This window comes from Nicotiana tomentosiformis, chromosome 3 (assembly GCF_000390325.3).
Source record: "Nicotiana tomentosiformis chromosome 3, ASM39032v3, whole genome shotgun sequence".
Lineage (NCBI taxonomy): Eukaryota > Viridiplantae > Streptophyta > Magnoliopsida > Solanales > Solanaceae > Nicotiana > Nicotiana tomentosiformis.
Window position 1 is genome coordinate 19,187,409 of NC_090814.1, and position 16,966 is coordinate 19,204,374.

The 16,966-nt window shown below is 35.5% G+C and overlaps 1 protein-coding gene and 1 long non-coding RNA gene across 3 annotated transcripts; one reads left to right on the forward strand and one right to left on the reverse strand.

The window, feature by feature from the left end:
* Positions 1-2,709: 2,709 nt before the first annotated feature.
* Positions 2,710-5,415, reverse strand: LOC117278896 (uncharacterized). Of its 2 annotated transcripts, XR_011414621.1 has the most exons (3): positions 4,817-5,379; positions 3,145-4,324; positions 2,710-2,961 (listed from the first exon to the last, which is right to left on the reverse strand). It is a non-coding gene; the product is annotated as an uncharacterized lncRNA (long non-coding RNA). The 2 variants fall into 2 exon arrangements; XR_011414620.1 differs by having other exon boundaries at positions 3,145-5,415.
* Positions 5,416-6,744: 1,329 nt separating this feature from the next.
* LOC104104759 (putative late blight resistance protein homolog R1C-3) lies at positions 6,745-9,315 on the forward strand. Its single transcript, XM_009612914.2, has 2 exons — positions 6,745-7,808; positions 8,124-9,315. The coding sequence occupies exons 1-2, from the start codon at positions 6,745-6,747 to the stop codon at positions 9,313-9,315; spliced, it is 2,256 nt and encodes a 751-aa protein (XP_009611209.1).
* Positions 9,316-16,966: the final 7,651 nt, after the last annotated feature.

Sequence of the window (16,966 nt, forward strand, 5' to 3'; positions counted from 1 at the left end):
GGCCCAGCTCCAAGCTGCAGAAGAGAAAGCCTTGGTGCAGGTCGAAAAGATCAATGAGCTTCAGTCTCGGTTGGATTTGGCCGTTTCTGATAAGGCAGGCTTGGCCAATGAACTCAAAGTGGCCAGATCCGAGGTGGTCGTGGCCATAAAAACGTTGATGCTAAAGTGGCCCAGTTTAGGGTTGATGTCGAAGCCAACCAGGCTAAGGCCAAGGGCATGGTCGAACATGCGAAATGGAAAGCTCGAAGGGAAGCCCTCGAGGAAGTTCAGGCCCAGGGCTTCAATGTCATGGCTAAGATCGAGAATTCCAGAGTAGAGGAAGCCAGGGCCCGGAAGCTGGCCTTCCCTAAGGAAGACTCCGATAGTTCGAGTAAATCTGAAGACAGAGAAGATTCCGAGGATGGAGATGCGACCTCCGATGAAGACCGAGCCTCTTAGGATTTTTTCGTTTTTTTTTTTGTATTTTTTCCAAGGTTGTTTTTTGGCCGTTGTAAATTTTTGTTTTTAGGCTGATTTGGCCTTTGTTAAAAAACTATTGTATATAAATATAAAGCCTTTCTTGTCCTTTCGGCTATTCGAGGGTTCGAACAAACCTCGCCTTTATTTCCTTTCTGGGTTTAGGCATTATCGGGGTTCGATGTTATCAAAGTTTTTTCTGGAAAATATCTTAAGTCTGAGATTTTGTCGAGGGTAGCCTTTTAGAAACATTTATTTCTCGGTAGGCCTACTTGTTACGGATTTCGGACGTCTCCGAGCCGTGTTAAATTAGTCGTAGTCTTTTAGTTCGGGAGCTACCCATTGGGCTTGTTTTCTTGTTTTATCTGGGCTTCCCGAGATAATAGTTCCCGAGCGGGGTGTCCGTGACTTTTAAAAATCGGGGCATTTCTTATTAGGTCTTTTGCTCCCGAGGCCCGAGGTTGGGTATATGGGTGGATTTCTATGTATTGTTTGGGTGTTAACTATTTTATGTGATCCAAAAATAAAAAATAAAAACCATGTGAACTGCCACATCAACTTTTTCCACCAAAAAATTAAAAAAATTGGTTGATTAATTATTAGAGTGCAATAGGGATAATTGAATAACTTTCTTGTTACAAATAAAATAAAAATAATTTTATTTCATAATTTTATATAGTTGAATGAACATCTAAGTAATTTACCCATAATTTTGCAAATGAATCCGTGATTTAAGCGTGATAATATCCAACAATTGCACAACAACTCTCTATCTTAATAATTAATCAATTTTTTCAGGAAGAAAGCATTAAGCAATAAAGAGTACTATAAGTATTGCGTTGACTCACAAAATTCCACAAAAGTAGCTTATAGCACAGCCAGTGACCATCTTCTTAATATGGTGACATCTTGTAATGTGAAATAAGGCTAGCAGAGTGACCAATATTATTAACTAGTCAACCTGTCCGCGCTTCGCGCGGTCATAAAATGAGATAGCAAATTTAAGATATGAAATTACAATAAATTTGATTGAGGTTTAAGAGACAAAAACTTTGTGTATCTGTGTACAAATAGGTATATTTACTCCGATCAACTTCATAATTCTCTATGTCATCAATTCCTGAACTTATTTTATTCAAATTGTAAAAGTAGGAAAATGATTATTGTTGGTTGCTGATCATCACTAATCCCTAAAACAGAACATATGTGGTGTTTTGAACTCTTTCTATCCAGCATGATGTGAAGGCAAATACAAGTTTAGGGATCTAAATTATAAGGCTTGAACTGAAGTCAAAGTGAACTTCAGCGATTCTATTATGAATAGGAGAAGAATTCCTACCTAAACACCATAATCTTAATCAGCTAAAAATTGATCAAGAAATTGCTTTGCCATTGCTTCTATTCTCGCCCAAAGCGGACTAAAGCAGATCCTTTTGTTATTCTCATCCAAAGTAATGACTTGCTTAGTTGCTTCTTTCAACATTCGTATCTCAGAGAAGTTCATAATTGACATAGTAGCTTCTTACTTCATTCTTGTCATGAAAAACAAAAGACAAAATAGGAACCATTTGCATCTGTCTCGTGAACTAAAACTTTTGAATGTGACTGGTTGAAGTGGAAATTAATTTCTAGACTTGCAAAAACTCATCTACAAAAATGTGATTGGCTGAAGTGGAAAACATGCAACAACTATAAAATAAGAAAAGAGCATAAACCTCTGAAACATGGAGTAACTTATTTGTATTTTGTAAATTATTTTGCTATGCTCAATTCATCCAAATATAGTTTGTATTCCCATGCAAATTTAAGTAATTGACAAAAAAAGAAAAAAGAGCAATCATAGTTTAAGAAAATATCTTCGGATTTAATCTAATATTTAATCTACCTATAAATAGAATTTATATATTTTGTCCGATTCAAATTTCACTTGTCCAATATTATGCCAATATTACGAAAAGAGAATGAGGACATAAAGGGCATACTATGTCAATTGGAACAAAGACATAATATGAACAAAGAGATACCAACATGCCAGCAACACTATTAGCTATAGCTATTTGTATAAGTTTTGAAAGCTTGAAAGGTTCAATCACCTTAGTGGTCTTCACACTTCAGTACTATGAGAAATATAAACTAATTATCGACTAAAGTTTGCACATCGAATAAGTAGAAGGGATAAAAGATTGATCCTGTTATTCTACATCATGATGAGATTCAAAATTATAGGAAAATCCGATATATTAAATAAAAATATTAAAAGAGAGAAGGATAAAGGCTTTATTTTATCATAACAGAGAGAGGAACCGGTGCATATAACTGAAGCTTGAAAGAATATCTGTAATTAAACATATAACACATAAAAGAAAAACTGGATTCAACTATATAAACTTTCATACCAATGAAAAGCTAACGGATGAATGAGAATATAGAGACAATCTGCAAGAAATCTTCTTCAACTTCAAAACTCATGGTTCCACTCTTACCAAAATCATAAATCCTGAAAATCTATATAAAATGGAAAAAAGCAAAAGTATTAATCCTCCAGTACCACCAGCTTTCAAGGATTACGGAGAGACATTAAGTAACACTAATTTCAGCTTAAACTAAATGTAAAAAAAAAAAAAAAAAGATATGTTGCCTCCACAAAATAATGCAAAAGGAAGAAAAAAAAGTGGAAGAGAATTTTACCATATATACATTAGTGTTGTTGTTCTTCAGTATGTCCATATATAGCCCTTGAGGCCTTGATAAAGATGTAACCCAAACGATTGTAAGCAGAATAAAGCTATTGCAAGAGTAAGCCACTTCGGCTTGGTAAAGTTCCATTCCACTGCGCACCTCTCCTAATTGAACTTTGTCTACTGACATCACAAGTGTACTCCGAGTTCAAAGCCTACTTAGGAAAGTAAAAAGCACTCACTTTGTTTAGATAATTGATAGTGACTAATGGAGTATTCGTGCCATCCCACATAAGAAGCATCTGACTTATCTTTTTCAACTTCATATACATGAAGAATCTTGTATATGCAATTTTAATTTCCAATAGAAGCGTTAGTGAATTTGAATGTTGTGTCAATACCCAAGAACATGTGAACTTATTTTAAGAACACAAAATTACATTGCAGAAGCGTTTTCCTTTTCTGATCTTTCCTAAGGAAGGTAAATCAGTCAAATCTACGAAAAAATGAAGCATATCTTGAAACAACTACTACGACCACCTTAATAGTCTAATATCTATTGCACATTTGATTCATCAGATGAAGCAATGACACACAAACTGATCAACATAGAGCAAATAGCCAGTAAAAATCAAGATAAGCCTACAATACCAAGTTTCAGTCTCTATACTACCCTCAATGTAATTAAAAACAATAAAAAGAGAAACCAGAGGTGCTAAATTTTGTAAAATTGACATCTTAGTTGAACATGAAACTACATACAAACTGAATTATTATATCAGTACTATTCACACTAAGTGTACTTTCAGCACAATTATAGAACCTATAAATGCTGCAAATACCAATTGCAAACACTATTCTCAGTTTTTCTTTTTGCACTCTTCTTTTTTCTTAATATAAATCTCACTCTCCAGACTAACAATGTGAAGGCCAAAAAGGAAAGGAAGAAGAAGCAAAGGAGAAAAAAGTTTCAAAGAATTCCCATGGTTGGTTAGCTTGCCGCTCCGATAACTGTAACAGTCTATTAAAGCAATTATTTTAATTACGTGAGGTGCAAACCTGAGCTGGATATTTTCTAGGACCATCTCCTGCGTTAATAATTGAAATATTTGTAGTGAAACTGCTCTTTAGCACCACCACAAGTGTCTCAAACAATAATATCAGAAAAACCTTTACCATTCAAATGATATCTGCAAAACAAACTTAGTTATAATAACCCACAATAGCTTGATTATGTTTCCTCAACCATACTACTATAACTCTCGTTATCCTCATCTTACATTAATTGAGAAATATTTAAGAGAAAACCAGAAATTTTCTTGGATGTTGGAAGTGAATGTAATCACAATACTGCAAAATAACTCTCGTTATCCTCATCTTTACATTAATTGAGAAATATTTAAGAGAAAACCAAAAATTTTCTTGGATGCTGGAAGTGAATGTAATCACAATACTGCAAAATAACTCTCGTTATCCTCATCTTTACATTAATTGAGAAATATTTAAGAGAACCAGAAATTTTCTTGGATGCTGGAAGTGAATGTAATCACAATACTGCACAATCCAAAAGAGTAACAAACAATATTCAATTCATGCGTTTCAATTATCATAAGTATATAACCAAGAAAATTTTAAAGAAACAAAATAAGAGGGGATTAGGGTTAGGTAGTGAAAAGAATTACCCATGTCGAACAGTAAGGGATTTGTAATCATCGGTGTGTATCCAAGCTTGAGATATGATTCATTGGAAATCAAGAACTGGTAGTTGCGGATTAAGAAGGTAATGGAAATAATAAAGCACCATTGAAATTGAATCCGCCTTGTTGTTTCATTTTTTGCTTTAAGTGCTCGCAATTGAAGCGGTGGAATAATTGCTCTGAAACGTGCTGGTTTGAAACGGTTTGGGGAATTTGCTCTGAAACGTGTTGGTTTGAAACGGCTCAGGAAATTGTGAATGCTCCGCCTTTTCGGGATGGATGAATCCTAAAATAAAGAAGAAAAAGCTCAAAAAATTGAGAAATTAGATAAATATCATTCCTGTTCAATGACGGATGCCACGTCAGTGGTCTAAAGCCCTGCTTTATAATTATATATAGATTGTTGAGGATGGACGAAAATAAATTTAGCTCTCAATTAAAGAAAATTGATTTAGTACTCAAGTATCTTTTCATCTACTTATAGTTAAAAAGGAATGAACACGACTATATATCAATCCACCATACATATCGAGATCCAGCTTTCTATCCACTTGTCTTTTAAGTTGAGGAATCTTTTTGAACAACGACAAGATTTTAAATGAAAAATAAAGAATGAAACTGATGGGAAACTTTGAACATAAATACTAATGAGAGCCTTGGAAAAAGTCAAGATTTTAAAAGGAAAAAAAAATGGACCCGAAAGGGAGACTTTGTTAAACAATTGAATTGGTAAATTTAATCATCACAACCTACTCGTCAATAAACTTGCTTACACGAAAAAATAGATAACAATTGAATTTATACACAACTCTAAGGATGCGTAATATAATTTGATACAAACCGGAAAAATGTATAAATATATATCAATGCTATAATTAGGTGCAAAAGAGATAAATACAAATCAAATAAATTAATTAGCCTTTGCCCTTGAATTCGGTCACCTTCCAAACAAGTAAGGATTCAACTGGTGTATGAATAGTGTAACAAGAAATTGAGAGCTGAAAGAAGGCAATGTATTGCTTCGTATTGTGTTCATATCGCTTACAAATGATCAAAAAACCCCTTTATATAGTACGGAAGTCCTATTCTTAATATAATTCTAAAATAGTAGGGAATCCCATGATAGATTAATTAATTGGCCTTTTCTTGATATGTGTCGGAATTTCCGCCATGATTCGGGCCCCATTACGGATATTCTGGCTTTCTGTCTTTGGGCTCGATAAACCTTCCTCGGTCTCGCTCGATCTCTTTTAAGCTCGGTCTCGATCTTGGCCGATCTCAATCTTGATTTCGGCCGATCTCGATCTAGGCCAATCTCGATCGGCCTATGGGTCACGAACCTGGCAATCTAACCTCGCATCATAGTTCGATGTTATATGAGCCCGAACCTTGTCCGATTATGTTACAGTCTCGATCAGTCATACGAAGGGAAAATTATATTTTGACGGTATAAAAGACTGTAACCAAAAGAATTCAGATACGAGATAATAATAAAAGAAGAAGAAGAAGAAGAAGTCATATGATAAACATAGTACTATACTAATAAGTAGCAACTGGGTAATATGCCTCAGCAGTCAGCACTATTCCTTATTTTATGCTCCTCCTTGGTATCGATCATGTGCTAAGCTAATAGTTTAATGGCAATAAATGCTTATTAATTGTTTGCTTTCTATAAATTCCTTTCTTCTGATTTAAACTACTGCACCAATCATCAATAATACATCAGTCTTCACTTGAATCACATCCTTACTACCCCTTAATTTGAGCTCCTTTTATTTCTTCATTTCTTTGCTCGAAACCAACGAGTGACCATATACATCAACATCACTTCGTTATACCCTTCAATTTTACTACTTAAATTTTCTCTTCCTTTCTTCTTATAATCTTTTGCTTGAAAACCACCAATCACGAACATGGAATTATGGAATACCGCACCACCAGTAATTCTAGGATATGAGGACGAAGCGGAAACGCTCCTCAACCGACTTGTAGGAGGACCAAAAGAATTAGACATTGTACCTATAGTCGGAATGTCCGGATTGGGCAAGACGACTTTAGCTACAAAACTATATTCTCATGAAACTGTAATCCAGCATTACGATGTCCGTTCATGGTGCTGTATTACACAGGTATATGATCGGAAAGAGGTATTATTAAAGATTTGGAGAGGACTTGGTATGCTGAATACCGCAAAAAAAGAAAATGATCACACTGAATTAGCTGATGAGCTACGTAATTTTTTGAAAGGAAAGCGTTATCTCATTGTGGTAGATGATTTGTGGAGCGTTGATGCATGGGATGATTTACGGACAATTTTCCCCGACGATAACAAGGGAAGTAGGCTTGTTTTGATTACTAGGCTCGACGAAGTAGCTTGCTATGCCTCAACTAATCCTCACCATCTTCGAAATCTGACAGAAGACGAAAGTTGGGAGCTATTGAAGAAGATAGTATTTGAGGATCAAGAACGTTGTCCCGATGAGCTTGAAGTGATAGGAAATGAAATAGCAACAAGTTGTTCTGGATTACCACTTGCAATAGTTTTGATATCCGGACTTCTCACGAGGCGAGAAAAGGAAGAGGATTATTGGAAAGAAATCGCTCTTAATTTGAGTACAAATCTTTTTCATGATGTGAAATGGTTAATGGAGGTAATCGAATTGAGCTACAACGATTTGCCTCATCATCTGAGACCATGTTTTTTGTACTTTGGAACATTTTCTGAGGATGCACAAATTCCAGTACATAAACTGATACAATCATGGATTTGCGAAGGATTTATACCATATAATGAGTTGAAGAGCATGGATCATGTTGCAACTGATTACTTGATGGATCTTGTTGGGAGAAACCTAGTAATGTTTGCAAAAACTAGTTACTACTTGCGTAGACCCCAACTCATTGGTGTTCATGATCTTTTACATCAATTTTGCATGGTAAAAGCTACAGAAGAAATCCATTTACGACGGTTTCGCGAGTAAGAAATACTATCTACTATTTCTGGTCCAATTTAAGTGAACTTATTTCTTTTTTAATCTGTTCAAAAAAGAATGACATCTTAGAAAAGTTTTTATAGCTACACAAACACTCTGGTATGTTTAACACCATAAGTTTCCAAAGAATTATAGCTACACAAATATTATAGTTTGTTTTGAACTATAAGTTTTAAAAGTCTCAATCTTTATTAAACTCTAAGCCTAGTCAAATAGATTCATATAAGTTGGAACGGAGAAAATAGCTTTTTTGGGTTCTGTTTTAAATCATATTTTTATTATTGTTCTTGTACATGCAGATCTCAAACGTATAATTATGATCATTATCCTCAATTTGCAACCGATATGCCTTCTCGACTTCTTGTTGATCACTCGGATGATTTTATTAAGTGTGAAGGTATTCATTCTTTGCGCTTCACTTACTATACTTGTTTAAACTCGACCAAGCTCTTTGAAGACTCCTTCGAAGCTTTCAAATTACTAACTGTATTGGACTTGGAGAAAGTCAATGTTGGCAATTCATTTCCATATAGAATTGTGTTCTTGATTTGTTTAAGGTACCTGGAGATAAGTGGCGATTTTGAGGAAATTCCATTAGATATAAGTTGTCTTGTCAATCTAGAGACAATGATTGTCCATTCAAATCCTATCGAGGTCTGCACTAAGTTACCAAACACCATATGGGATCTATTTAACTTGAGGCATTTGGAAGTTTACGGATGGTTTCCAGACTTTGATGAAATTTCACAATTAGAAAAGTTAAGAAATTGTTACGGATTTCTTATTTATCTTTCTCGCGATATGCCTATAATCGCTAATGGACTATCTAATGTTGTAAATTTGAAATGCACAATTGGTGATTTGGACTATGATTCAGACGACGATGAAGATGATGCCTATGATTGGGACGATAGTAGGTTTTGCGAACCAATTTTTCAGTCTTTAGATCGACTAGAATCACTTTCTTTCAAGATTGATACACAATGTGCACCTCTACGACGAGCAATTGGATTTCCATCAAGTCTAAAAAGATTGGAACTGCTTCTTTTCCCGTTTGGTGAACCTTTGAGAAGTCTTTCGACTATTGGGGAGCTGCCCAATCTCGAAATATTCAATATATATAGTTGCTTCTTTTATACGAGCAAGTGGGATGTCAAGGACGGAGAATTTCCTAAGCTTAAAGTCTTAAAAATTTTCCTTATGGATGATATTGAATGGAATGTTTCAGCTAATGCTTTCCCGAGCCTCCAGCAAATATGTTTGAGTTATTGTAGAAATCTAGAGATACCTTCTAGTTTTGGGTGTTTGAATTCACTAAATTTGCTTGACGTGCACTGTTGCTGCAAATATTCTACGGAAGGTGATAATAGAACAACTGAGGAATCTGCTATGAAGATTAAGGAAATACAAATTGAAGAAATGGCAAATTTCGATTTCAAACTCATTATATCAGAAAATGATGAGCGAGATGATTATCTTTTGACTTTCTGATATTTTTGTGCCAAAGCTACATTTATAATTTTATATTTATGCTCTCTTTATTCCAGCTTATGTAACATCTTCGCTCTTTAAATAATCAAATAAACATTTTATTTTGACTACGTCATAACTAATGTTATACGGCTTTGATGTAACTTTTAATTTTTATGAGTTTCATTTTGGAAAAAAAAAAGATAGCCATTATTGTGTAAAAGCAAAATGAAAGTTAAATCTATTTGATTTATCTTATAAGCCAAATCATTAAGCTCTACATGACTTATTTTATTCACCTAGATCCAGATAAAAAGTTGCTTTGGCCGTTAATTATAAGCCAAATCATCAAGCTTCCTCCTAATTGAACTCATTTGTGATTGCTAAAATATCTTTCATCAAATGCAACATGAATACAACTTCAAATGTTTGACAAGCCCTGAGATATCCCATTACCTTTACTCTTTCATCTGTAGAATATGCATCAAGAACGAGCGATTTAAGAATATCAAGAATAGAGCCAAACATAAGAATAAAATTAGTGAAAGATTTAAAGTGAGATTCCCAATGAGTACCACATGCTCTTGAAAGACCAAGTTCTTGATTCAATCCCCTACCGGTTGTAAGCTCACCCATATCTAATGCCTCTTGAATTCTTTCTTTTGAGATTCTCGAAATTCATCTATACGCTTAAAAGAGGATCCCAATATATTCAAAATATTTAAAACCAATACTAAAAGTTCTCCCACTTGAAGACATTTCTTAGAAACCGCAACAAGGTTAAGTTGAAGTTGATGAGAAAAATAATGAATTGGGATGAGCCGATCTACTTTCTCGCTTAATCAACATTTTAAGACCATTAATCTCACTTTGCATATTTCATGCCCCATCGCAATATTGTCCACGCACATATGATAGACTTAACGAGTGTTGAGCAAGTAAATTAACAATTGCACTCTTCAAAGATTAAGCACTAATATTTTGAACATGAACTACATCAATAAGTCGCTCCATCACAAATCTCATTCTATCAACATACCGCAAGACAATAGCCATTTCCTCCTTGCGTGACGCATCAAAAGATTCATCAACTAGCAAGGCAAAGTAATCACCATTTAATTTCTCAATTATAGCTTTAGATGTTTCTATCTTACATGCAGTAATAATGTCTTTCTGAATCATTGGAGAAGTCATTTGATCATTTTGAGGAGCATGTTCCAGTACATAATCACGAATATTATCACACACTTTTACATACCATGAGAGAGTTTGAAGAAAATTACCCTTACTAAGTGAAGATTTAGATTCATTATGACCTCGAAATGCTAATCCTTGAGTTATAAGAAGCCATACTACATTAACTGGAGCAGTTAAGCGGACCAAATACTCGTGCTTAAGTTGATTAGATTGCCTCTCAAATGAAGATTGAACATACAATTGTTGCCGCAAATCTTGACATTTCTTTTTTGACTCATTGTGAATGCTACTCGACCCATATTTATCAAAACTTTTCTTTTTATGCCAACTCTTAAACTATATACTTGAAAATACATCACCTCCACCTTGATGAATATTATTATCTTTAAATAGATCAATACAAATAATAGTCTGCATATTTACTTACATTATACTCCAACCAATTATGATATTCATCATCAAACCATTTAGGATTATGACACATTGATCTAGAAAAAATTAATTTAGGAAAGTTATGAAGTCGAGGTTGACAAGGACCTTGTCGAAGGTATTTTCTTCTAATAACATCATGGTGATTTGGATGAAAGTCCAAGATTTGAGTTCTTTCCCCCGTGTTAAATTTAAAGAATTCAAATCAAATTCATGAGAAGATTTTACTTTTGAATGGTTGATATTTTCTTCCTGGTTAGGTTGAATGTGAGAAGCCAAATTTGGTTTTGGTACTTTGGTAAAATACCTCGTTCACTGAATTTTGAGAGTGAACTGTAAAGTAGGAATGTAGTTAGAAAATTTGTTATATAAATGTTGTATCGAACTTAGCTTAAAGAAGGGTTAGCTTCAACAGAAACTAATAATGGCAAAATAATGAGATTAAGCTCCAGGAAAAAAAAAATGAGATTAAGCTCTAATAATAGACCACCGACTACTGGTTAGGACACAATTTTAAGAGATACCCAAAACCTCTTAAATATCTTCATGCTTTAGGAACCGCACATTCAGAGTCATTATGTGGTTAGAGGCATGCCCCGCTTGCTTGCTTTATATTTAGTAATTGATAAAAATCGTAACTTTAGCCTTAACAATGAAGTTGATGTTTGGTTAATCTGTTAATAGACGTAGGTAACTTATTTTAGTTGTAACTATATTATCTCTTAATTTCTTTAAGTAATTCACGTGAACTAATTCTCACCCAACGCTCGGAATATGTTTTTCCAGTATTAATGGTGCAAGAACTTTAAAAGTCTTTCTCAATAACATCACGGATGCAATAAGAACAACAAATATCTATAAAGAAGCTTTTAGCCTCTATGATCGAGTCAAAGTATCTCGATTCTATAAAACAATCAGCAATTATTTTCTATAAGTTTATCAAAGCAAATGCACTAGAAAACTCAATAATCTACACACTACAGTACTAACTTCTACATAATCAAGAATCAAAAAATAACAAATAAGAGTCATTAACCTAAATTAAAAACCAATATTCATTATAAAACACTAATAAAACTCTAAAAAAAGGTTAGAACGAGAAAGGAACTTACCTGGGAAGCCATGACGGAAGAAACGCCGGAGACCGACGACGCAACAGAGAGAAGAATAGTGGCAGAGGCAAACAAATGAGATCAGTGGCGTGAGGTAACGAAAAGAGGGGGGGAGTGTGTAGCAATTCCCCGGTGGGAAAAGCCATCAAAATTAAACTAAGAAGAAACTACGATAAAAGAAAGGAAAATGTAGAGATAAAATTGGTTTTTTCATTCAACATATCTACAAAAGGGAACTACGCAATATTTAACTAGAAAACAACACAACGACCTATACACGTGTCGACTAACAGTAGTGACACCTTTAGGGACTGAAAAATAAATAACAAGGACTCAAATGATAATAACTAAACTTAGGACCCAAGAGCATAAAATACGGAAAGTTGCTTCTCGCCCCAAATGCTACATTCCATTCCCCTTTAAACAACCTTGTCCTCAAGGTTTTAAATGGATCAAATCAGTGATAACAAATTTGCAGATGCTTCATTGTTCCTAAGGCCATCAAATGCTCCTCCTTTACAACCAAAGTTGAGAATGTTCTTCTCCTTCATGCAACAAAAGAAACACCTCATGGATCAAAAATAAAAATATTTCCCATACCGCCTTTCTTGTCTAATATTGTTGCAGCACCATAAACAAATTCTATCCATCTGCAAGTAGATATTTCTCCTTTAAAGCCATAATCTAACATATTCCAGTAACAACCAGTAATACTAATATCATTTTGTCTTTGCAATACGCTTGGACAATACTCTAGCAGAATATTTTCATCAAAACCATCACTATCACAATAAGCATTAGCAGAAGTAAACACCAGCACATCAACCTCTTTACCAAACTCATGAAATGATCTAGCAACAATGCAATCATTCAATTTCATTTCAAGAGTCATTAAGAGAAATTCACCTGCTATGAAGTTTATTAGAACATAAGGAATGATTATTTTTTCCAGGGACTCTTCTGCTATCTTAGAGTGGCCAGCAGCCATATCAACCAGTAGCACTACAAGCAACACCACCATGGATTGTCTAAATCATAAACATCTTCAGAGGTTAGAGGTCTATCTACTTGATTAAGTGATAGAACAAGCTTCTCCTCTGTTTGTCCTACAATCCGCCCCTCTAGGTAGGCAGCAAAATCCTCAACCACGTATCCAACTGTATTGAAATTTAAGAGCAATTGGACAAGACCCAAAATGCATGAACTAAAGAAACAATGGATTTGGAAAGAATAGTTTACATGTTTCCATGATAAAGTCACAATGTGGTCAAGATTTAAGGAGGGTATGATAGTAGGAGGTTGATAAGAATGCCAAAAAAGTGATAAAGCAACAACCTGCAGGGAACCATAACTGCAATCGTCTAACCGTGAAGTCATAATGTGATTATGACCTTGATATGATGCATTTAAGGTTTCAAACATCTTTGTAATTACAATACTAAATAATTTAGTTTCCTTTACGACACCTTCTGCTCCATAACACTCTTTAAGAGCCTTAAGACGATCAAATCTTCTAATAATTAGCTCAACCAGATGACACATACCTCCAGACAAATCTTGGTGCATCTCAACTGCTCCTTGAACATTATACGTAATTAAAACAATACTTGTCACAAATTTCATGTCTACTATGTTTGTCAATTGAAACCTCAAATCTGCCTCATTCTCAAATATAATTGTCAGTTGGCCACTCACATAAGAACCACTTAACCATGATGCATAACCAATCAATTTTTGTTTGATACATCTTTAACTTCTGCAATTTCTAACCTAAAAATAGAGTGAAGCTTATCAAATGAATTATCCATACACACCATATCCAACTTAGATGAACTAGCAAGTAAAAGGGTAGCCAAAGGTGAAAAACCAATATTAAAAATAACTTTTGCACCATAACTTTATAAATTAACATCAGAAACAAGAATAATTTGATTAGCAACCTCAATTGGCTCATGAACAGTTTGAATATAATATGACTCATCAACAGGAATAGTCATACAATAAAATTTATTTTCTCCATCAACATCATGACTGAGTACACTTATAACTAGAGGCACTTTGATTTTAGCACCCTGTTCATATGACTTTCCGGGGTCCCAATTTCAATCATTGCAATTGAATCGTAGAATGTCTTGTTAAGCAACAAGTTGCCAATTATTTCTATTTGTATCTGTGAAACATACTACTCGTCTTCCTTTCCCTCAACAATGTTCATTGGAGGTTCCCATGTTCCTGCAAATGTTTTAGCAGGAAAGACCTCTATATATTCCGGAATACTCTTGCTAACAAAGAGTATTTTTAATTGATGTTCAGTATGGTTCCAATCACAACTCACCAACCCAACAGAATTGCTTCCCTTATTGTCCATTTTAAAGAGCCCATTCCATTCATGATCCTCGGTAAAATATTTTACATTTGTAAATACTTTATTGGTTTTCGTTGGCTCCAGTTCCCCGCCTAGATGAAGTCCATTGGTAAGTCCCTCTGTAACGACCCGGTCGGTTGTTTAGAGAGTTATAGTCTCGTTTTCCCTATCTTTGCTTCCTTTTATGCTTTTCAGCTATATTATGATATATCGGGTTAGTTGGTTCGGGTCCGGTATGGTTTCAGAATGGATTGAGACACTTAGTCTCTAAAGTAGAAGCTTAAGTTGGAAAAAGTCAACCGGACGTTGACTTATATATAAATGAACTTGGATTTGAATTTTGATGGTTCCGTTAGCTCCGTTAGGTGATTTTGATCTTAGGAGCGCATCCGGAATGTGATTTGAAAGTCCGTGGTAGAATTAGGCTTGAATTGGCGAAAGTTGGAAATTTGGCGACTTTGATCGGCAGTGGAAAATTTGATATCGGGGTCGGAATAGAATTACGGAAGTTGGAATAGGTTCGTAGTATTATTTTTGATTTGTATGTAAAATTTAAAGTCATTCGGGCGTGGTTTAACGTGTTTTGGCATCGTTGGTGGAATTCGGAAGTTTAGAAGTTCTTAGGCTTGAATCCAATGGTAATTTGGTGTTTTGATATCGTTTTGAGTATTTTGAAGTTTCGACTAAGTCCGTATGTTGATATATGACTTGTTAGTGTGATTGGTTGAGATCCCGAGGGCCTCGGGTGAGTTTCGGGTGGCTAACGGACTGATTTTTGGTGTTGAGAGTTGCTAATTCTGCTGGTGTTGAGGCTGCTGGTGTTTTCCGTACCTGCGGATGGGGAGCCGCAGGTGCGAGGTCGCTGGTGCGTATGTGAGGTCGCATATGCGGGCAGTGTTGAATTGTACTAGAACCGCAGGTGTGAGAAGGCTATCACATCTGCGAGCCCGCAGGTGCGAGACCTGGTGCGCAGATGCGGAAGGGAGGAAAATTGACTGGCTTCGCAGATATGGAGAGTTATGCACAGGTGCAAAAGGTTGGCTGCAGATGCGAAACCTGAGATCTTAAGTGAGTCCCACACCTGCGATGGAAATTCCGCAAGTGCGGTTTCGCTGGGCAAATTGCATAAATAGAGGTCTTCGTGATTTTTGGTTCATTTCCACCATTTTCAAGTCGGTTTTTGGAGCTTTTGGAGTGATTTTGAAGAGAGATTCAGGGGATTTTCATTGAGGTAAGTTGCTTGAGCTCTAATACTCCTATCTATGGTGATTTCCCATTATTTAATCATTTAATTAGTAGTAATTAGGGATGAAAATGAGGGGTTAGGGCTTGGGATTTTGGAGTGTTTGATGGGAGGATTTGAGGGATTAAACGGTGTCGGATTTTGATAAATTTTGTATGTATGAACTCGTGAGTGAACGGGCTTTCAAGTTTTTTAATTTTCTCGGATTTCGAGACGTGGGCCCAGGGGCCGAGTTTGAGCCTATTTTGGGTTTTTGGTCTAAATTGATAGTTTTTTGCTTGTGGAATTCATTCCTTTAGCATATATTGATGGTATTATACTGATTGTGAATAGATTCAGAGAATTTGAAGGCCAAATCAAGGGGCAAGAGCATCGCGGAGTAGGGATTTAATCGGTTTGAGGTAAGTAACAATTGTAAATCTAGTCCTGAGGGTATGAAACCCCAGAAAATTTGTATCATTATACTATTTGGAGGTGGCGCACATGCTAGGTGATGGGCGTGTGGGCATGCACCGTTGGGTATTGTGAATTGGTCTGTCCCGTATCAACTGTAAAGTTGAATATTTTGTTGAAACTATATGATTTTTATGTGTTTTAGAAAGAATTTCTGTAAATCAGGCTGGATGCCATGTTTAGGCCTTATGCAAGTGTTGTTTGGACCCTTAGAGGTATTTTCTTGCTATCGTCTCATTATTTTTGATTGAAAATCTATACTCAGTCATATTTATACATATTTACAGCATAACTCAGTCTCTATTACTCTATTTTGATGCATCATATAAATGTTGTTTGGGCTGAATACTTTATTTTCTGAGAGCCCGAGAGGCTGGAGAGGTTTATGTCTGAGTGAGTCCGAGGGCCTGATTTGTGAGGATATTTATGGGATCGGGCTGCACGCCGTAGTATGTTTGATATAGGTTGGGGGCCTCATTGATTTATGCCATGATTGGCTTGATATAGCGCTTGGGTAGAAGGAGCCCCTCCGGAGTCTGTACACACCCCTAGTGAGCGCAGGTACCTACTGAGTGCGAGTGCCCAGTGCCGAGTGTTGAGTGACTGGGAGGCATGAGTGATGGTGAGGTCTTCCCGAGGGGCTATATACGAGTGATTGTGAGGTTTGCCCGAGGGGCTGTATATGAGTGATGTTGCCCGAGGGGCTGATTATGATTTCATTATTTTTGCTCACCTTTGCATTGAGCCTTTATTTGAAAACTGTTGAAAGATGTCTTTAAATGATTTTATAGGAACTGGATTTAAAAGAGTTGATTTGATTCAAACTCTGGTTTTAAAAGCATGTTGAATTTTACTGAATTTTTGGGATATGAA